The sequence below is a fragment of the Trichechus manatus genome, unplaced genomic scaffold (genome assembly GCF_000243295.1).
Source record: "Trichechus manatus latirostris isolate Lorelei unplaced genomic scaffold, TriManLat1.0 scaffold00078, whole genome shotgun sequence".
Lineage (NCBI taxonomy): Eukaryota > Metazoa > Chordata > Mammalia > Sirenia > Trichechidae > Trichechus > Trichechus manatus.
In genome coordinates, this window is record NW_004444014.1 from 397,527 (window position 1) to 420,711 (window position 23,185).

At 39.8% G+C, this 23,185-nt stretch overlaps 1 protein-coding gene across 2 annotated transcripts in view; it reads right to left on the reverse strand.

Annotated features, from left to right (window-relative positions):
* The window catches only part of KATNAL2 (katanin catalytic subunit A1 like 2), a 40,785-nt gene that overhangs the window by 12,435 nt on the left and 5,165 nt on the right, over nt 1-23,185 (reverse strand). For both annotated transcript variants that reach the window (XM_023735374.1, XM_023735373.1), the window contains exons 3-11: nt 22,982-23,099; nt 21,754-21,852; nt 17,635-17,733; nt 17,360-17,437; nt 14,050-14,148; nt 11,575-11,638; nt 11,257-11,375; nt 6,772-6,863; nt 3,890-4,000 (exon numbers count right to left, since the gene is read on the reverse strand). In XM_023735374.1, the coding sequence (XP_023591142.1) occupies nt 3,890-4,000; nt 6,772-6,863; nt 11,257-11,375; nt 11,575-11,638; nt 14,050-14,148; nt 17,360-17,437; nt 17,635-17,733; nt 21,754-21,852; nt 22,982-23,099 (879 nt within the window). The remainder of the gene's footprint in view (nt 1-3,889; nt 4,001-6,771; nt 6,864-11,256; nt 11,376-11,574; nt 11,639-14,049; nt 14,149-17,359; nt 17,438-17,634; nt 17,734-21,753; nt 21,853-22,981; nt 23,100-23,185) is intronic.

Here is a 23,185-nt window from a genome sequence, read left to right on the forward strand (position 1 = left end):
TCCTATTAAAGGGAACCAGGACTCCATGAATAAATTGTTGATTCCTGGTTTGAAGCAAAATGTACCAACTGAGCCTGTACCATCTTGTACAAAAAACAAGGAAGCTGTCAAAACCTAATGGCCACAGAATGAAAAAATATCTAAAAATCATATATCTGATAGAGAGCTTGTATCTAGAATATATGAAGAACCCTTATAACTAAATAATAAAAAGACAACCCAATTTTAAAATAGACAAAGGATTTGAAAAGACATTTCTCCAAAGAAGATACATAATTGGCTAATAAGTACATAAAAAGATGCTCGATATCATTAGTCAATAGAGAAATGCAAATCAAAACCACAATGAGATACTACTTCTCACCCACTAGGATCACTATAATCAAAAAGACAGATAATAACAAGAGTTGGTGAGGATGTGGAGAAATTGAAATCCTCATCCATTGCTGGTGGGAATGTAAAATGGTGCAGATGCTGTAGAGAACAATTTGGCAGTTCTTCAAACAATAACAGGTGTTACCATATGACCAATAATTCCATTCCAATAATACTCAAGAGAATTGAAAATATAAGTTCACAAAAAAACTTGTACATAAATGTTCATAGCAGCATCAATCATAACAGCCAATAAGTGAGAACAAACCAAATGATGAACAGATGAACAGAATGTGGCGTATCTATACAATAGGATATTACTCGGCAATAAAGGACATGAAGGATGAAGTACTGATACATACTACAACCCAAATGAACCTTGAAAACATTATGCTAGATCAAAGAAACCAGATACAAAAGGCCACGTATTGTATGATTCCATTTAAATGAAATGTCTAGTGTAGGCAAATCTATAGAGACAAAACGTAGATTAATGGTTACCTAGGGCTGGAGGCCACTGAGGGGGTAATTGCTAGTGGGTACAAGGTTTCTTTTTTAAGGTGATGAAAATTGATTGTGGTGATGGTTGTACATATCTGTGAATATACTAAAAACCACCGAATTGTATACTTTCAATGGGTGAATTGTATACTTTAAACGAGTGAATTTTGGGAAATGTAAGTTATATCTCAATAAAGCTATTTAAAAAAAACTAATAGGTTTATACTAAACTAGCCATGAGATCACAGTGATGGAGAGAGAGAGAGAAAGAGAGGGAGTAACAGAGAGAGAGAGACTCATTGATCACCACCGAAGGTTGTTAGGGCACCAACTCATGACTCTAAAAACCAAAAGGAAAGAATTCTGATTTTCTAGTATGAATTACATTTCCAACCATAGCCCTGCTGGATGAGGAAAACATTCTATTATAAAGAATAATTCCAAATATAAACCAGAAGGAATGATAGAATCTCATGCCTAGTGAAATAACAAGTGATTCAGGCAAAGATCATCAGTGGATGCTAAAATCACTGATGGGAACTTTACAGTGAAGGGACCAGGCTGACACATCTGAACCCACTGATCAATCTTGGCCTTACCAAAAGTGGAACAAAAAGACATTACATTCTTCTGGATGCAATGCACTATGATGTACACAGCATCACCTATGAAGTATTTTTGCCATAACAACATATATTGATCCTGAACCTAATCATGTTCATCTTTAGAGTAATTATAGGGGAAAGAAGAACAAGCTAATTACTATCCCTGAGGATACAATAAGCCAAATTCAGAAAGTTTAAACATTCCATAGGATAATCTTCCTGGCTTGTTCAGCAAGTCAATGGCAAGTGGAGGAAAAAAATGAAGGAGTCTTTTCTGGATTAAAAGAGGTTAGAACAACCATTTACAATGTGCAGACTTTATTTAGATATTGATTCAACAAATAATTGTAAAAAGATATTTTTTAAATAATATGGGAAACATGAATATGAATAGGATATTAGAGGATATTAAGAATTTATTGTTAATTTTGTTGGGGGTGATAATGGAAATGTAAGAAAGTGTTTTTTTTTTAGATGTATACTGAAGTATGTATGTGAGAAATGGTGTGATAATCGGCAATATGCTTTAAGATGCTCTTTTTTAGTGTTTGTAATTTTTCATATTAAAAAGTTTTTTTAAATCCTAGCAATGCTCAAGGATATACATGTTAGGCCATATTGGTTCCAAGGTGCACTGCGACAATGTAATCTGTGATATAAAAGAACCCAAGCTCAAAAGCACAAGTGAGTTTGCTAATTAACATGTTGAGAGGCAATTCTTTTGGAACAGCCCTTCTGAGCTTATTTAAATTTTCTTGTTTGTTTACTTTTCTTCTCTCTCTGAACTATTTTTTTTAATTACAGTAAAATATATATAACATTTGCCATTTCAACCATTTTTATGTATACAATTCAGTATCATTAATTACATTCACCATATGGTGCAACCATCACCACTATTCATTTCCAAATTTTTTCATCACCCTTGACAAAAACTCAGTGTCCCTTAAGCAATAATTCCCTTTTCCCCCCTCCCACTGACCCTGGTAACCACTAATAAACTTTAGTCTCTATGTATTTATCTGATATAGATATTTCATAAAAGTGGGATCACAGAATATTTGTCCTTTTGTATTTGACTTATTTCACTCAACATAATATTTTCAAGGTCCATCCATATCATAGCATGTATCAGAACCATTATATTTTTGGCTTACCAAAAGTTGATCACCTTAGGGAAACTAAGGCAGCACAACACCTTCCTTTAGAAAATGTGCAGGTGTCCCAGGGGCCAGAGCCTCCCACAGCCATGCACAAAACTTCGCAGTTTTCACATATGCTCCCTAGCTGACTCTCACAGGAACCCTGTGAGATGAGTGAAGTGGCTATGATCAACCGTTTCAAAGGGATGAAGGCACCAAGAGTCCTCCCTAAAGGATTCCACAATCATATTTAAATGATGGTTCTGTTTGGACTCCGCTTTAATTTTGTTTGTAAACACCTATATCTTCAAAATATAAACTGCTGATCACCTTAGCACATTAGGAAAGTCAAATAAGTTTGAGAGGAGGTGAAGTCAGGTTTCAGTTATGAATATATTTAAAATGACAGATTACATATGAATGTCATGAATTCTTTCCAATGACTTCTTGTTCCAGAGACCCGATGACCAGAAATTAATACAAAAGAAATTCTTGAAAGGATGAGGTCACAAGTCCCACTCCGTTACAAATTTCCTGTTGCCTTGGTTGGGTCAGTTAACCTCTCTTGACCTTGGTCCCTTCTGAAAATGGAAAGAACAGTGTCTCCTCTGTCTCCTGCCTCACCTCTGACTCAAAAGAAATAATGTATATAAAAATATTCTTAGAGCAATAAAGGGATTATAGTTATTTTTTAAATATACTGTCCAAGTAGATATTGTTTTTCCCTAGTCGAAAGCTCTTATTTCCCAATGCCACTTCTAGAATTGTTCTTAAACCACTCTGGGATACAGTTTGAATAAAAGAATCTAAAAGCAGATTATATTTTCAATTAGAGATTATTTAGCTTCCTATTTACTGCACAACACTAAAGGAAAAATTTTCCTCCTAACTTAAAGTTTAGCTTTAATATTGATAAATCCAAACATTTTATTTCTAGAGTATTCTGAGTTCTGGAGATTTTAAGCATTTTACAGTTCTATGCTAAAGCCCTGCTTAGCTGAAACATAGTAAATAATTTGACTTTAAACTCACAATGTCCATTTTCAATATTGTCAACAGTAGCCCTGGCCTGTGTTCTATTAAGGCAGATCCTTTCATGGTACAGATAGCAAGGATTGGGGACTTGAACAGCAAAGCCTTCAAATTAATCTTCTGGGACTGGAACCAAACAACAGGGCTTTGCCTGAAGTGGTCAATATAAAATCTTCATCTGTACTTAGTGGCTCATGAAAATGTATTCAAAATGAACTCTCTCTGATCTCTTACCATGGCAGGTTAGAAGCTGCTAAGACAAACACCAGATCTTCTGAGCAAGCCAGCCCATCCATCTGCACCAGGAGCTCTGTCTTCATCCGAAGGCTCCCTTCATGTTCTCCCCTACGGAGAGACAAGGAGATGCGACTCTCCCAAGTGGCAGAGCCTCCGCCTTCATGACCCACCCTGGAACTCACAGCAATGACTGCAGGAGCTTTCCCTTCTGACAGCTCATCCCCTCCCCTGCCTCATTCTGAGAAGCCATTAATACTAGAGTTAGAGAAAACAATTAGGTATCATTTTCACATAGAGAGTATTAGAAAGGAAGTGAATGAATATAATGCTGGTATTTAAGAGAAAGCCAAAAGTTGGCAGTGAACTAGAAAATAACTGAAGCTAAGTAGTGCCACTGGTAGATTTAATGCAGCCCAGCTGTGTCTACCTACAGCATTATTTACCCTTTTAAATAATGGCATAATTGAGGATAGTCCCTTTCATTTACATAACATGCATGAAGGGACTTTCACACGCAGTTATTTCATTTAGTATAACTTATGGATCTAAATTGTTCAAGAACAGAGATGAACCACTACATGGACTCTTTCATACTCTTCTAATAAGGGGCAAGACGACATGGAAACTACGCTTCCCGTTCACAAGTGGATTGGAGTCAGTTTTCTGTGCAAATCCACGCTCCAAGCCCTGCACAATCACCACCAAAGACCCTACCACCAAGACAGAGCTCACTAAAAGAACCTGAACTATCCAAAGTGGCTCTGAACACTCCACATTCCGCAGACTCTCCTTCCTCTTCGCTGGTGTAGATCAAGTTAAAAGGACAAAAAATTGCTTTTCTTGGACAACACGACATTCAACTTCTTATCTCTGCATTGTGTGCTGTGGAAACCCAAATAGGATGTGTTTTCTTTAGGAACTATCCCCCTTACTAGGAGCCCTGGTGACACAGTGGTTAAGGCACTGGGCTGTTAACCGCAAGGTTTGTAGTTCGAACCCGCCAGCCCGCTCCAGGAGAGAAAACAAGGCAGTCTACTTCTGTAAAGATTTATAGCCTTGGAAATCCGATGGGGGCAGTTTTGTTCTATTCTATAGGGTTGCTATGAGTTGGAATCAACTCAATGGAAATGGTGTTTTTTTGTTTGTTTTGTTTTATGCCCCTTACTAAAGGCGCCCTGGTGATGCAATGGTTAACTGCTTGACTGTTAACCAAAAGGTTGGCAGTTGAACCCACTAGCTGCCTGCTCTGGGGAGAAAAGACCTGGAGAACTGCTCCCATAAAGATTACAGCCTAGGAAACCCTATGGGGCAGTTCTACTCTGTCATATAGGGTTGCTATCAGTGAAACTGTGTACTACAGATTAGTAAGTAAGCACAAGTAAGCCCGTGGGTACCTTGCTTATTGGGTATTTGTGTCTGGTTGCTATGAGTCGGAATGGACTCGACAGCACACAACAATGACAACATGCCCCCTTACTACCTAACTACCTTTTCTGTAGAGGTAAGACACTCTCACAATATAGCTATGTATTTATTTAGCATTTGTCCATAATTATAACTCTTTTAACATAATATGAGCCAAGCAGTCTTCAGAGCACCTGCCCTTATCCCTGACCCTTTGAAGACTCTGGTTTTAGAGTTTAAGTTCCAGATAAGGAAACTGGCATTCAGTGCAAAACCTGGCACACTCAAGGCCAGTAGAGGAAGAGTTTCCAAAATTGGCCCAATCAAGGCTCTGAAAAACCCAGGGGAGGGAGAGCCACAAAGCCAATATAGGAACGAGTGCGCAGGTTATTTCACCAAGGCAGGCGATGGCGTGTCTAGTCTGTACTGACGGCAGGACTACTACAGTGGGCTGGCGGATTCCCTGCCGGGTGCTGCACGGTCAGGCATGGTACCGAGAAGCACGTGCCTGCCTGGGACTGACAAACACGGGTTAAACCATGGAATCCGTCCCATTTCAATCGGTTGCATGAATCCCATATCAAATGAGTACATCCTCATGGTGCCTTTTCCCTTTGGGAAAAATGGTTCTCGATGAGTAAAATTTCATAAATTATATCCCAGTTATACTCCCAACAAGCTAATTATTTGCTTTTATGACTATTAGTTCTGTCTTGATGATAGGCTATTAGAAGCCATTAATAAATGCAGCTGTGTTGAGATTGTCCAGCGATCTGTTTTTCAAGCTGGGGTGCCAAGTTTAGTAAATAGTTTCAAAGGAAAATTCCTCCGATCAAGAAAGAAAGCAGTTAATTAAAAAAAAAAGGCAAACAACAAAAACCTCAGCCTTCTGGAAGCACAAACAGAAGGCTTATTCTAGTTTGAGAAGTGTTCCTTCCTGCTGGGGACATTAGCTGACACTCTTTAGAGATAACATATGTGGCATATTTAAAATTGGACACGCTGAGCCACAACCTGATGTCACAGAGAACACGGTGGCTTCCCTGGCCTCACACCTCGGCAAGCACTACCTCATGGGAGTGAAATACCGACCTGGCCCTTTGTAGTGGCTGAGTAGGCAAGACCTGCTCCCCACAGGCAGCCCTCTGGCTCCAGGGGAAGTGGTGGTAGCTGGCTATTTTGAGCCAATAGCACCGTTATGACAGCCTGGGATCTTTGGGCTGGGTGATCTTCAGGCCTGAAAACCACTCTGTGGGGAAGAGGGGAGGGAGGATGAGATTTCCTCCGGTTATAAAAACTACTTAAATCAGCTATTCAGTTAACAGGATCTAATTTAAAGACCCTTCCATGTGTCTGCAGAAAATTTGTGGGCTTATTAATAGGCTCATTCTGCTGGTAAATGTCGATGGGCTTCCGACCATCAAACACACTTACAAGAGGGGAGAAATGATGACCAAAAAAAACCTGTCTGTTACCCAGGAGCCATGCCTCTCTGACTCATCACCGACTCCAGCTCGTCCAGGAAGATTGTGGAGGGGGCATGATAGCGGGCAAGTTCAAATAACACCTAGTAGAGAGAAAGCAAGTTTGTATACTTAAAGTCCTCAGATGCTCCCGGAGATTAAAAGCTTAGAATGAATATAATATTCAGCATTTATGCTGCGCTCTGTTATTTCACAATAACTTTATAATCATTACAATTACTTCTCCCTAGCACCACCCCATGGGGTTGGATGGTCCAATTATTTCCATTTATCACTTGATAAAATTAGAGCCAGTGAGAGAGTAAGTGCTTGGTTCAAAGTTACTAATCTTAAATGGGAGAGCCTAAGGTAAAACTCCGTTCCCAAGCTTCCCGTTGGTTAGTTAACCCTTGAGATGCCCTCCCAATAACATTCCATATGGACACAAAAGCCTTGGAATATGTAGAATAATTTGATAGTTTTCCCTCAACCTTTGGGGAAATGGGAGGGTTATCCTCAGAAGGGAGAATGGCAGGGAAAGGATAGGGTTCTGATCATGGGTAACAATATTGAAGAACTTTGTCCCTTTCTGCTCCCCAAATTACTCTGGTCTCCATGCCACTCTGCTGTTTGGTAGGCTCAGGTACTTGAAGCTAATTCCCTATTGAATAAGATGTTCCATTTCAGAATACATATTATAGACTGAACAAAAACAGAAAGTAACCAGCAAAAGAACAGGCATATAAAAACGAAATAAAGAGCTCTGAAGGGAGATGTGGCAGTGATGAAAAGAGTATAAAAACCTAAACCTATTTTTTTTTAACCCTGAAACTGATCTCTTGAGCACCATATACAATTCGTCATTGGTTGATCAGAGAAAGCAGTAGAGCTTTAGAAAAGAATAGAGGTTCTTTAATAGGCATAGGGGATTTATTCTCTGTTTCACTTAGCACTAGAGCAAAGCATCACAGAACAAAAAGGAGGGGAAGGGCTCAGAAAAAGCCCGACTGTGGTTTTCACAGGCAGTAGCAGGTCAGCCCTGACAGGTCTTTATGTTCCGGGATGGGAACCTCCTCACCTTCACCACTGCTCGCAGGTGTGGTGCATAACTGCTCATGCCGAACATTTTCCTTTCACAGAATCCTAGTTCATTAGTCCAAGACAATTGGCTCAGCCTAATGAACTGAGAGGACAATGTCAATGCTGGGATGCTCATCACAAATGCCTTTTAGACACAATAACCAGTTGCTGTCTGGTCGTTTCCGACTCATAGTGACCCTATGTGTGTCAGAGTAGAACTGTGTTCCATAGGGTTTTCAACTGCTGGTTTTTTGGAAGTAGATCACCAGGTCTTTCTTCCAAGGCACCTATGGATGGACTCGAACCTGCAACCTCTCCGTTAGCTGCCGAGTGCATGAACCATTTATACCACCCAAGGGCTCCTTTTAGGCACAGTAGAGACCACCTAATTAGAAGCAAATTATTTTTCTTCCTTATCACAAAAAGAAAAGCCTAAATATATAGGATGATTACAACAGCAGCAATCTTCCAATGAAAAATAGAATATTAGACCCTCTATGTGTATAGTTTTTAAGGAGCTAAGTGCAGAGAGACTAAGGAGCTCTACCAAACCAAATATCAAGGATAACCACATCTGAACCCTAGGTCTCCATATTGGCTTGAAGGCAACTAACAATAACAACATTGCCCAGGCCACTGTTCGTTTCCACTGTCAGAGAATATATAGAATCCTGGGTAAATGCTTCTGGAAGCATTAGTCTAAAATTTTCAAAATTGGAGGAAGCTAAATCATACAGTTGGTGGGGGGTGTAGTTGAAAGACTTAAGCATCAACAGGTGTATGCATTTGCTAAAGAGACCACTCAAGTATTCAATAGCGATCAGTTCCTAAGAGGCATGAACATTAGGATGCTAGGGAGAAACATAACCCAAGGGTTCCCTATAAATAACTCTTTAATTGGAATAGAAAGAGAAACAAAGGGTAGGGTAGGAAAGCTTCTTTGGTTTAGGGGAAGGTCCTGAAGGGCTTGCTTTATCTGAAAGCTTCACAGGAAGGAGCTTGACAGCATGATAGAGATTTTCTAGGTGAGTGATTTCTATACAGTGTTTCCAAGTGGCCAGAAAATAAGGAGAAGATAAATTAATTTCTGAGAGGATGTAAGATGAGATCCTTCAAGGTTAGCAGAGGTGATCTATTTTCTTGTTGAATTGTTTTTTAAAAAATTCAAAATAAAAATGCATTTCACAGAATAAAGAAATACAAATATCTTTTAAACCTATAGAATGATGCTCAAGTTCATTCAGAGTTAAAAACATGCATATTCAAGCACTGAAATATTACTTTCCCCCACCAGAATGGCAAAGATAGAACAAATCTTTGGTAATACACAGTGTTGGCCATGATATGGGGAAACACATACACTCACACATGGTTGATGGGAGTGTAAACTGGCATAATGCTGTTGGAAGGCCATTTGGCAATCAGCGATGTTCATTCCCTTTGACCCAGCAGTTCTGCTTCAAAGAAATTATCCAATTCTAATACATATGCAAAGACAAGTGTATATATAAGATTGTTCACTGTAGCCTTTTCATAATACAAGAGACCGGAAACAACAAAAATGTCCATCAAGCAAAGACTGGTGAAATACATTTTGGTACACAAATGCAATCAAATACCATGTAAACATATAAAAGAACAAATTGTTTCTATTTTTAGTGGTGTGGAATAATATCCAAGTTATATTGTTAAGTGGGAAAGAAGCAAAGTACAGAATGGTATGTATAATATGTTCCTACTTGTATTAAAAAAGGAAAGAAGACATATAGTTGTTGATATAGACACAGATAAATGTTGTGGATAGTAGTTTCCTCTGGGGAGAGGGCTCAGGGGTCTATATACCCTTTTGTACTTTTTTTTTTTCCAAACAGACTAGTTACTTTTCAAATATATGGTAAAAGAAGGAGAGAGATTGGGGGAGGAATTATTTCCTCACTCTTAGAATTTTAACAAAACAACACTGAAGGAGAAGAAAACCTTAATTAAATAAAATGCTCACACAGAATGGAGAGTTACTGTTGAAAGAATTTCTCAGCTATTCAACATTAAACAAGAAAATCCATTCAGTTTCAATCTTTGTTTAAAATATTCATAAATACATGAATTTATTTGTTGGCCTAGGTTTAAGTCCAGTCCAGGAGAGACAATGTCATCTTTCACTGAGCACTTTGCAGTGCCTTGTGCTCACAGTTCTAAACTCAATTTTCACAAACAGGAGATGAACCTAAACTGATTCTGGGGGCATCTTTTAAGAGTTTTGTTGTTATTCAGCACATAGAAATGGAATGTTTAAAAAAAAAGTCTTCAGGCTGATAAGGATTCTAGTTAGTTGGTTTTCAGCTCATTGAATCAAGCTAATTAGAATCACATGGAAGCCACAAACTCAGGTGCGGGTGCAGCTAAATCCGAGCCCCATCTTTGGGCCTGGCACCGAGTCAGGCTCAAGATGGAGACAAGGACATGGATGATGCCAACACAGATTTCCATGAACTACAAATTGAGGGATTGTAAGAATTCATAAAACTCACACATTTGAAACAACTTGAGAACAATATTGAAGTAATAAATAATAGGTTACTTTAGGTAAATCAATCCTTTAAAAATATTTTAAGACTTGCAAATACATCATATTCTTTTTAAAATGAGTAACCCAAGGAAATGTTAATTTAAGCATAATATTTTAGGGTAATTCTTTTTTCAGGAAAAATAAAATATTTTATATTCACTTAGTTTTGATTATCAGTCAGTCACTCTACAGAGAGCCACAGTTTACCAGGATTTCTGAGATCTGCTTTACATTGAGGCATAAATCATAAATAAGTGTACTCTTAAAGTGACTGAAAGATATAGTGAAATTTTATAATATACAATATATCACATATCACAGACTAGGACTGAGGTATTGTAAAGATGAAAACAATCTCTTAAGGAAGGAAAAAAATCTACAGGTTCTGGGCACTGTAGAGGAGAAGTTGCTCAGGGCGTCTGAAAGAAGAATTATGTTTTAAGTTTCTTGATTCTTCCTTAGAGTACCTAGGATAGGGACAAGCCTACAATAGCCTCTCAATAAATGTTAACTGAATACACTGCACATGCTTAATAATAAATGCTTCTTGACTGAAGTAAAGAATAGGCTGCTTCAGAGAAAATTTTTTCCAGTTTCCATTCCTAAGTTACATGAATCAAAAAAATCACTGTTGGTCAAACTCCCAAAGGAAGGGAAATCATGTTTTGCTGATGAGGGCATGATTAATATCCACATACAGTGATTAATCCATTTCCCAGGCTTTTGGTAATTAAGATCTAGGATAAAATCTAACATATCAACCACATAAAAACAAATAAGCTTTAAAATCATTTTACTTCACTGTGTTCTGCTGGAACTTAATCTAAAAAAGCAAAACAAAAAATGCCTACCCGAACAAGTTTTTCTGAGTCCCCTCTCCATTTGCTGACAATGGTGGATGCAGAAATATTAAAGAAGGTTGTTTTACATTCCGTGGCCACAGCTTTGGCCAGTAAAGTCTTTCCTGTTCCTAGAGACACGTGCGGATAAAATATGAGCAGGAAATTAAACTCTATTCCTCAGCTTACACACAGATGTCAGTCTCACCAACGAAGGAGGAAGTAGCTACTCAGCTCTCATCTGCCCCAGTCCTGAAGTGAGGATAGATGGGTGCAATTCATCCTCTGCAACACACACTTAACACCAAGACCAAAATAGGACACATTTACCTGGAGGGCCGTAAAGCAGTAGTCCTTTCCAGGGGGAAAGAATCCCCGTAAACAGCTGTGGGTACTATGAAAACAAGGAACAATGATGAGCTTTGGTATCAATACATCAGCCTCCACACACTTAGCACAGGCAAGCAAGCAAAGCTAGCATGGAAAACAGGTCTTCCTTTCTTATTCATCCCAATTTTACTTTCACACTTTATACGAATGCCTGGTTTAATGTGTATGGCCTTTTTAAAGAGCAATTTTTAAAAATATACATATTTTTATTGTAAAAATATACATAACACTATTTACCAATTCAACATTTTTCAGCTGTACAATTTAGTGACATCAATTACATTAATCATGTGCAACCATCACCCATAAACAGAAACTAAAAGAGCAATTAAAAAAAAAAGAAAGGCATAGGTAGGTACTTTTCCTCTCTCGCACAGTAACCAGTAACTTCTTACGTGCCTAACATCATTTCCCCCAAGTTCTCTATGCAGAGCATTTGACAATCTTTTGCATGTTATAAAGCAGGTACTAAAACACTAGAGACAGAAAATAAGTGTGCATGTGAGTAAAGCACAAAGCTACGGTAAAGCCTATTTCAGAAGTTGGAAACATACAGCGGCAAATGCATTATGAGACACTGACTCCAAACAGACATGCATGGACTTCAGTGAGTCTCTTCCATTCATTCAAGTTCAAACAATCTGGAGGTGGGCAGGGTTGGTAGAAAATGGGAGGAGGTGGGGAAGAAAAATAATAATAAACTTATAACTAGCTATTCATTTCTTGCTGATGCTAATGTCAAAATCTCAACACTATCACAATATAGAGCCATGGAAGTACACATCCAGAGAGTCTCAATGAGATGTTCTATCCTTTTAAAAAATATTAGAGGAAATGATGAGTACATGTCTATTAATTCTGAACACCATCATATTTCTTACTCCCTGTTTGAACACAAGAAGATGGAGAAAAATAATCCAAATTTATGTTTTCTGTCTCCTTAAACCAAAAAAAAAAAAAAAAAAAACCCCATGCCATTGAGTCTCGAGTTGATTCTGACTCACAGCAACCATATAGGAGAGAGTAGAACTGTGTCCTATAGGGTTTCCAAGGAGTGGCTGGTGAATTTGAACTGCTGACCTTTTTGGCTAGCAGCTGAACTCTTAACCACTGCGCCACCTTAGGAGCATCTAAAAACTGGGGGCTTCATGGACTCAATGGTAAGCATATATAGGTTATTCAATAAAATAAATTTGTATGTCCTATCTGAGGGAGACTATAGAAAATGGCAACAAATTATTTGCAGCTCCTCCCATCAAGAAATGGAGTCTATTTTTCTACCTCTTGAATCTGGGCTTAGCTATATGACTTGCTTTGGCCAATGGGACATTAGCAAATATAAGAAAAGACTTAAAAATATAAGACTAGCAAATATAAGAAGAGGCTTGAAAACTGCTACATATTGGGACTTGCCCTTTCTTGTTTCTTTCTGGGAATCATCCTGCCACCACATAAACAAGACTGAGCTCGTCCGCTGAAGGAGATGCCTTAGCTGTCCTATTTAGTCTAGCTTTTCCAGCCACACTGGCTGATGCCCTAGACATGTGAGTGAGCCCAGCCAATACCATATAGAAAAGAGATGAGCCGACCCAGCTAAGCCCAGCCAAAAGTACCTACCCACAGAATCCTAAGCAACTAAATGATTGTTGTTTTAAGGCATGAAGTTTTGGGGTGCTCTGTCATGTAGCAAAAGGTAAGCAACGTACCATATTTTTACAAGAATAATGCATGCATTTTTTGCTAACCATGCAACCCCCTTGCACGCTGTGTGTGTTATACGTATGTGGATGTTTTATTTACACGGGCATGTTACTTGTGAAAAAATACAGTATTCATTTTCTCATCATTATATTTGTAAACTAAACATGGAGAGTTTTTGTCTTTCTATTTTTCTACCCGTTTAGCAAACCACTCCCAAAAGAGACTTATCAGGAGTAAGCAATGACAGCAACACGCTGGCTCTTCTGGCTGCTGTCCTAGAAGGGGCTGACTAGTCTGCACAACCAGCCAAAAGCAAAGGCCCAAGACCATGGAGGTGGAGGGTCTACAGAAACAAAATGAGAGGCCCTCTCCTATGGGAGGCATTTCTACTATAGTAAGTATATTTTCAGGAAGGCAGGCTAATTTGACTATAGTGTAGTAACTATAATAACTGACAAATCATATACACCACACAGTCTTAGATCTTAAATTACCACTTCGAGCAGACATCTTGAACCAAGACACAACATGATTTCAAATTGCCTAGAATAAATTGGGCCTCGGTGCTCCAGTGTTGATAAAGTGTGGGGGACACAGGCAAAAAGTTAACTTGTGGACAGAAGATCATCCTTCCCTTCCTGATGGGTCTATGACACATGGCTTATCCAATGGATAATGAACAGAAATAACCCCCAAGAGGTTTCCCATCCTTACCCTTATAGGATATACAACAGCTTCTTTGACTAACTGCTTGGCTGCATCGAGTCCAATAATGTCATTCCACTTTATGTTTGGATTATGGAGATAAATGTCCTGCAATGCACATTTGATCATTTTGTTAAAACTAATGTTTTCCTCTACAGCTGTAATAAACACAGGAGCAGCAGAGCACTTGACTTATAATAGGACATAAAGTGCTGGTGATAAAAAACTTCATATTATATATATGTATATATACACATTGTAATTTTGGGTTAGTTCACCAAAGGGATGCCATGAAAATATTTAGTGATTTTCCCTGAAGAAGCTATTGATGATATAGTATGGTACTTTTAGGAAAAAAAAAAAAAAAAAAAAAAACCCCTAACAATGGACTATACCTGTCTACAGAATATGCCTTCAAATTACATTAGCTTTTACTTAGAAATATAGTTCCTAGCCAGTACCTGGTCTCTCTCTTGCTCCTTGATCTCGCAAAACACTTTCTTAATTTGTTACATAAAAGAGATAATGCTCCTCTGAAACCAATTTCTCTTCTTCCCTAGTGATTGTTCCCTACTTCCATTAGGAGCAATTGCTTCTACAAAATTCAAGGAAGCCAGCAACCAAGCAAAAGTGCAGTTTTCCCCTCGTATAATACAGCCCTGTAGCAACCATCTAGGGTAATCAATTAAGGTAGCTTTTACTGATAACTAATTTACAGTTTCCAAACTTCAATTTCACAAGGCGTCTCAGAACAGTCACTCTGGGGCCTTTCTCGGTATGAGCTGTTTCGGGCGAACTGAATATCTAGAGTGTTATATCAAAAAACAAAACAAAAAAAAAAAAACCCTCTTTCCAAAGTCATTCTGAATGACTACAGAACAATCTAGAAATGGTTTCTTTATTTATTTAATTTTCAATAGGTAATACATGCTGGTGAGATGTTATGTTCCCACCAGTGTCCTCCATTCACCTAGTTCCTTCCACCACAAGCAGCCACTTTTATTAGAGAAACTATTCATACAAGGGATTTTGGTTGCACATAACAACTTTCTGGACCAGTACAGAGAACTAGTCAGCCTTCCAAAACCTTGGGAGCGCCCATCCTGTCTGTAAAGCCCCGGTCTGCACACTGGCCCCAGCCACTCCCATCCTTATTACTATCCCTTCTTCGGGAAAACTTCGCACACAACAGGAATTCATCTACCTTGGAATCCAAGGCATTCATAGATAATAGCATTTTTCTTGCCCCTTCTAAAGTTGATATTGAGTTCTACACAATAGAACGACAGTGTTATTTTCCCAACAGAAAGTTGCTCCTTATATCAATCCAGAGGTATTAGTGAAAGCTCACGAGGACTGCCTCTTGAGGTGGTGAGCTCCCATCACTGTAAGCATCCTAGCGGACGTGGTCCAAATGACCACCTCCCAGGGTACTGGAGAAACACTTCCAGATGGAATCATTTCAGGCCACTTTCACTCTGTGATTCTATCCTCACTTGTCATGTTATCCTTTTGTTAAATGGTAATGAGACTGTTGATTTTTGTGGGTATAAAAAATATTTTTCTGCTCTCTTATGCGACCCAATTACCGCAGCCTGGCTCAATCCTGCATCCTGTCTCACCAGGATAAATTCAGAGTTGGTCTTCCCAACTCCATTTCTTTAATAGCCATCCCCCGCACTGTCATTAGAATAAGTTATCTAAAAGGACATCGGACTATCCTATTCCCCTGATGGACACCTTTCAAAGATTCCTCATTACCTACAGGCCAATTTCCAACCCTGGGTCCTGTACCCTGGGCCCTTATTCAGGAACCCTGGCCTCTCTCTCAAGTCTCATTTCCCACCAGTCCCTGCTTCTTACTTTGCTCACCAGAAACACTGCACCAGCTATGTTATTTTACGTATATGTGCCTTTGCCCCGAACACCTCCCACCCTCCCTCTTCCACTCTTGTTTGAGTGACTCTTTCCTGTATATCCTCTTCCCTAACACTTCCCCACCCTTTGGTACAAAATACCCCTCCTTTATGCTCACAAAGTGAGCCTTGCCCATGGGATGAGAAATTCTTCTGGGCAACGACCGTGTCTGATAAATCCATCTTTGTGTTTTCAGCACCCAGCACTCGCCTGGCACATAACAGGCGTGCAGTAAACAACTCCTGAATGGAACAGAGAGCTGGGGAATGCTTAATTACCTCAGAGTAGGTTTGCATTTTGTGGATCATTTTAAACATCTCTCTGAGCCTGCTTAGGTTTTAGTCTCATTAAATATGAGATCTCATTCAATATGAGATCATTAGAAATTAGAAAAGTATCCTATAACCCAGGAATCTGTTCTATTCCCAAATAACCTGCCCAAAGTCACACAGCTAGAAAGAGAGGAGCTAGAGATCAAATCCAGGTTAACCTATTCCAAAGCCAGTGTCATTAACCATCAAGCTTGAAAAATCAGTAGTCTGGATGGTAAAATCTCTGTTATGGATTGAATTGTGAATATGTGCTGTAAATCCTAACCTCTATGCCTGTGGTTATAATCCCATTTGGGAATGGGTTGTCTTTGTTATGTTAATGACAGGATTAGTGTAGGGTGTGTCTTGAGTCAATCTCTTTTGAGATATAAAAGAGATTAAACAAGCAAGCGAGTGAGCAGAGATGGGGTAAGACAGATGCCAATCCACATGGAGATTTCCAAAGAAAATGGAAATCAGAAGCTGAAAAGATAAGGACCTTCCCTGAGAGCCAACAGAGAGAGAAAGCCTTCCCCTAGAGCCGGTGCCCTGAATTCAGACTTCTGTCCTTTTAAACCATAAGAAAATAAATTTCTGTTCCTTAAAACCACCCATTTGTGGCATTCCTGTTATAGCAGCTCTAGATAACTAAGACACTATGCTACTAACCTTGTTTTCTATGGAAATTTTCAATTATGAAATCATCAGATTCCTGGCCTCTCCATTTCTAGCCTTTGACTTTTCAAACAAGTCGCAGGCGAGCTCTTTCCTTTTCTAAGAGGCTTTCTTTTCTTGACGCTTGTCTCTGTTCTAAAACCTTTCACCTGTCCCTTCCTTTCTAAGTCGTTTTCTCTTTCAGTTTTCTCGGCCTCTGTAGTGAGATGGTGGGCTTTTTATATTGTAATTTTATGATTCTATAATTTATTTATCATGCATTATTGGGCCTCTAAACAATATGAGTGCCTTCGCAAGTGGGGGCACTTTATAAATAAATGATCATATTTATTGTTATTAATAAAAGCAGCAGCCTGCAATGCTCCAGGAGCCCCAGTCTGCCTCCGTAAATTTGTGAATTGAATATCAGATCTTACCCGGCTCACCACGGCTGCCAATTCTCGCATCTCACTGTTCATGCCAATAAACGCACTCAGAGGCTTCAGCAACCGTTCCTGATGAAAGGAACAAAAAGCCTCACATTACAATATTGCTTCATAATTTAGGAAGAAAAACAGAACATGGATCTTGGTGGCAGGTTGCTATGCCCTTTGACTTGATTTCAAGGTTTCACTGTGCTCAAAATTATATTTCTAAAGTTTATCTGTATTTTGACAGTCTGCAAGATGAATGTCACATCTTAGCCACTTACTGAGGGGTCTGGGTTACAGTCGAAGCTGTTCAAGGCTAGTTCGCTAGTTGCTCCTTTGATAGCATCTGTGAGCAGCCCTCGGAAGTCAATGATTTGGCCCTGAAAGGGAATGATGGTTATTTATGCCATTAAAACATGAGGGAAGACTATGCTTAATAGCTCAGCTTCATTAAATCAAGATGTATCTATGTACTTTGGTAAACAGGGCAAACAAAGTTAAGCTTTATAAATCACCTGCACTAATATTGAAAAGATGATTTCCTCAAGTTGGGGCAGTCTAAAAAAAAAAGTAAATAAATTCTTCAGAAAGACATTGATTTGAATAAAAATTCACAAGCATTTTTCAGTTCCTGACATACACCATCTGCTTCCTTATATGTCTGTCTCCCCTATATTGTCTTGTCATTTTAAAACCTTCGATGCAGGAAGAACTTACTGGCACATACGTAAATAACAGTTCCTATTTGTTATAATCTACCTTCACCACTCAGTAGAGTGCCTGGCACAAGACAGGTGTGCAAGGTGCTTTGTGAGGATTCTTTTTAATTCTTACAACACTTCTACTAGTAGTTAGTAGGAGCCCAATTTCACGTGGAAGTTTGGTACAGAGAAGTTAAGTGCCTTAACCCAGGGCCACACAGCTAACAAGTGACTAAAAGATTCAAACCCAGATATGAGTCTCCCAAATCCTTCCACTTGCCACCTTGTCCCCACTCAGGAAAGGGGGGAAATGCAAGCATGTGTGCAAAAATAATAATAATAACCAACATTTATTGTTTACTTCATGCTAGGCACTCTCCAAGGAACTCTGGTGATGCAGTGGTTAAAGCACTTTTTCCTCTAACTGAAAGGTCGGCATTTTGAACCCACAAGCCGCTCTGTGGAAGGAAGATGTGGCAGCCTGCTTCTGTAAAGATTACAGCTGATTTAGGAAATAATACTGGAGTTAGTATTCCCTCTCTTTGAGCATAGAGAATGTGACCCGGCTACAGCTGGGCTCACAAGGACTCACAAGGATGCATCAACTGGGCTCAGAGGTACAAAGACAATAGCTAAAATAATCTTGGAAAATATCTTTTAGGGAAACTTTCACATAAAGCCAATCAAACACAACACAAAAGACTTTCCACTCTTATCTTTTTCTGTTAGCATTTCGTGAATAGAAATTTTTTCGACCAATAAAGACCCTCCTGACTCTGAAACCTACACTGAAACCTGTACCAATGATTGTTAAGAAAGACAATTCAAAATGTAGGATCACAGTTTCTAGCCAATCCGAAAAGGCTAAGCTTTCAATGGTTTTGGCATTTGTAATGTTAATATATACTGAAGACTCTGTAATGGTCTTGGGACTCGGGCAGACACGGCTGTGGCAGCATGCTTGTCCATTTTCCCATTCTTGCTTATTTTGTGATATTCTTTGGGCTTGGACAGACATGGCTGTAGCAGCATGCTTGTCCGTTTTCCCACTTTTATCTGTTCTGTGATATTTCCTTGGACTCGGGCAGACATGGCTCTAGCAGCATGCTTGTCCGTTTTACCACTTCTGCCCTTTTGAATATATATATGCCAAATAAAATTTTCTTTTGCTTTACTAAACTTTATGATGTTTTTTCCCTACTACACAGCCTTGGAAACCCTATAGGGCAGTTCTACTCTGCCCTATAGGGTCACTATGAGTTAGAATCAACTCAATGGCAACAGGTTTGGTTTGGTTTCAGGCATTCTCCACTCATGACGACATTTAAAACAGGCACTGAGACGCATCTGAGCAGGAATTTGAACTTAGGCAGACTGACTCCAAAGCCTATGTCCTCAAGAACAACATGTCTACTGAATTTGCAGGGGGCTTGGGAATCCTGAAAGGAGCCCTGGTGGCGCAGTGTTTAAAGCGATTGACTGCTAATGGAAAGGTCGGCAGTTTCCAAACCACCATTCCCTCCTCGGCAGAAAGATGTGGCAGTCTGCTTCTGTAGAGATTTACAGCCTTGGAAACCCTATGGGGTCGGTATGAGTCCATATCAGCTCAACAGCAGTGAGTTTTTGGGGTGGAGAATCCTGAAGCTAGGGTCCCTAACACGACAACGACAGACCCATTTTGGAGATAAGCCTATAGTCGTATGCCTTCATTCAGTCCATGAACATTTGAAATTCTTGGGAGAAAACCATTTACACTTTATCCTGAGGACATTTAGGCTGGAAAGAGGATTTATAGACAGACTTTTTCAAAGGTTAAGTGCTGGGTTAAATAGTCCCTTTCTTGAGACCCAATCAGAAACATCCATTCACATCAGTGGAAGCATTCAGGACAGAAACTAATGTCACAAGATTGGTAGACACAAAAGTGACTGACAACACAATGAAAGTACAAATGGTGAACAAGGAAATACTTCCCCATGGAAGGCATTGATTCGAATGGTGTCATCCCCAGCAATTACCCATATAATCGAGGCCCATAAAACCAAAAAAACGAACTAGTTGCAGGTGAGTCGATTCTAACTCATGGTGACCCCATGTGTTGCAGAGTAGAACTGTGCTCCATAGGGTTTTCAAGGCTGTGACTTTTCAGATGCAGATCACCAGGCCTTTATTCCAAGGTGCCTCTGGGTGGGTTCAAACTGCCAACCTTTTTGTTAATGTTTGTCATGGATTGAATCGTGTCCCCCCAAAATGTGTGTCAACTTGGCTAGGCCATGATTGCCAGTATTGTGTGGTTGTCTTCCATTTTGTGATCTAATGTAATTATCCTCCATTTTGTCATGTGTTGTAAATCCTAACCTCTATATGTTAATAAGGCATGATCAGTGTGAGTCACAGCCTTACAAGATGATGTGACTTAAGTCACACCCTTACTCAAGTCGCACCCTTGTTTGAGCCACACCTTTTATCTTACAAGAGATAAAAGGAGAGAGAAGCAAGCAGAGAGGGGAAGGACCTCACTATCACCAAGAAAGAAGAGCCAGGAGTGGAGTGTGTCCTTTGGACCTACGGTCCCTGCGCTGAGAACCGCCTAGACCAGGGGAAAACTGATGTCAAACCACGTGGAGATCTCCAAGGAACCAGGAACAGAAGCTGAAGAGATAAGAACCTTCCCCTAGAGCTGACCAAAAGAGAAAGTCTGTCCCTAGAGTCAGTGCCCTAAATTCGAACTTCTAGCCTCTTAAACTGTGGGAAAATAAATTTCTGCTCATTAAAGCCATCCACTTGTGGTATTTCTGTTATAGCAGCACTAGATAACTAAGACAGAACTCATCTGAGCCACCAGGGACTCTATTGAGGCCCATAAAGGGAGTCAATATAAACCAATGAGGTAGCTCCTCTTGATTTCCAGAAAGATGCTCCCAGCCTCCTCTCCAAACTCACACATAGAAAATACAGTTGGACTGAGAAGAGCTGGCCAGAGCTAAGACAGCAGTCCCGTAGTCGAGAACTTGATCAGAGAAAGAATGAAGACTCTTAAAGGAGTACAACCCTGGAGGTTACACTTAAGAAAAACACATGAGCGTTGATGCTGCTTTTCATCTCCAAATGATATGTATTAACTTATCTTTTGCCTATACCCACCCAATCTGGGTCTTTTCTGTTTGAGAAACTATTATTTAGGAATTCTGGCATGAGGTGCATTAACAAAGGAGTAGAAATATCTACGAAGGACAAGACTGGCACTATATAAACTGAAGTTTTATGGTTCAAATAAAATTACATTTAAACCTGGAACCATGCCTCCAAGAAGAAAGGTGACACCATTAATCAACTATCACTGACAGGGCAGAAAAGAGTGACTATGAAGACACACTCATTAAATAATGCCGAACAGTCATGTCAAGGTTTATCACTTTAGTCACAAAATTTTTAAGCTGAAAGGAACATTAGAAGCTCTCTCTTCCAAACCCCTCAATTTACAAATGAGGAAACAGCTCCACAGAGATGGGAAGATTCCAGAGCAGAACCTCAGTTTTCTGACCCTCATCCAGTGCTCTTCCCAGCCTACTTACAGCCAACCTTTGATCATTACATATTAACTCTCCTGTTTGACAAAAATAATGTTTTTTTATTTTCATTTAAAAGAAAAAGAAAGAAATGCTCCCTTTTAGTGTTCAGTTCATGAGGTCCACTCACCTTTCGTGGGTGGGCGTTTTCTTCTCCACTGCCTTTGTTGATTCCTGAGATATTTAAGCCAAAGTCAGCACTCTCCATGTTAGTGTTATTGACAACCTCCTGAAGAAAGAGGGAGACAGCGAGAAGTCAGCGTGGAAAGCAACCAAGAGATGCTGGTTGTCACTGCCTATTCCATTATCCAAAAATCAAATACTAGATACCAGTTCTGTAAATGGAGAACCTCATGTACAATGTGGCCACTTTTGTGCAGACTCAACAAGATAAATTAACTATCTGCCTGTACCTTGTGGAAGGGGCTGCACCTAGAGGACTGAGAAGACATAGGCCATGGGCTCTGAGCAGCTTTCCCAACGGAGGAAACAGTTGTGCCTCAGCCCACTCCCACTTGTTGCCTTGCCTTTTCTCTTGTGACCAGAGGTGTTTGTGGCCAGTGGCTGTGTTTGAAACCACCAGCCTCCTGTGTGATTCATTCTGCCCTACCTCACCTCCCTCAAACCAAAGGACCTCCTTGAGGGTAAAAGTTTTCTCTTGACCAATTGAGTTTTGTGGTTATTCCTTTCTATCCTGCCAGACATCTTTGACATTAATTCTTTCCATTGCTTTTCAGTCTTCAATGGTCCTCTTTCCTTTGAAACTTTGGAGGTTCTAAGTATGGACCTCCTGAGCCAGAAGCCATCAACTTTACCCACCTGCTGGGCTCTCTCCTCTTGCTGCCCTCCCGCCAGCAAGCATAGTAACCTTCCCCAGAAATTCCAGTGTGGAGGTCTGGGGTGGAGACTGGCCATCTGCCCTTTGAAGAAGCTCCTTGGAGACTCTGAGGCATAGCCATCCTGAAACTAGTCCTGGCCTACACTAAGGAACCCAGAGATATGCTTCAGGACAGGAAGACCTGCCGCCTTCAGTCACTGTACTGTCAATGGGAGGATGATCTCAGCAATAACCAGACCCTCCTGTTCTGACTGGGCCCAGACACCACCCTAAATGCCCCTCATCAAGCACTCAGACCAGGGGAAAGGCTGCAGGGGAGGAAGGAGTCATCTCATTTACATTAAGAAATATTAGGAAATCTAGGGATTTGTCCGTACTGGAAGAAAATCTACAATTTAATTAAATCATATAGGAATTTAAAAAATATAGGTCCTCAAAAAAATAAACACACTTTCTCTTTTTCTTTGGATTATTTTTCAGTCAACTTGATATAACCAATGCCAAGCAAAGCCATCCTGACCTGTTTGGGATGCTCCTTATTGAGAGATTTGATGTCCCCTGTCTTCGCCCCTGTGGTTTTGGGCCGTGGCCTCTGCTGATTGATCTTGGGGAGATTTTGACAATTGTCGCTTGTCATCCTAGGGAAGGAACAAAGCTCTTGGAGGAAATTATTCTAACCACTTAATTTGAGATAAACAAACAACTAGCATAGCACACTTAAGCG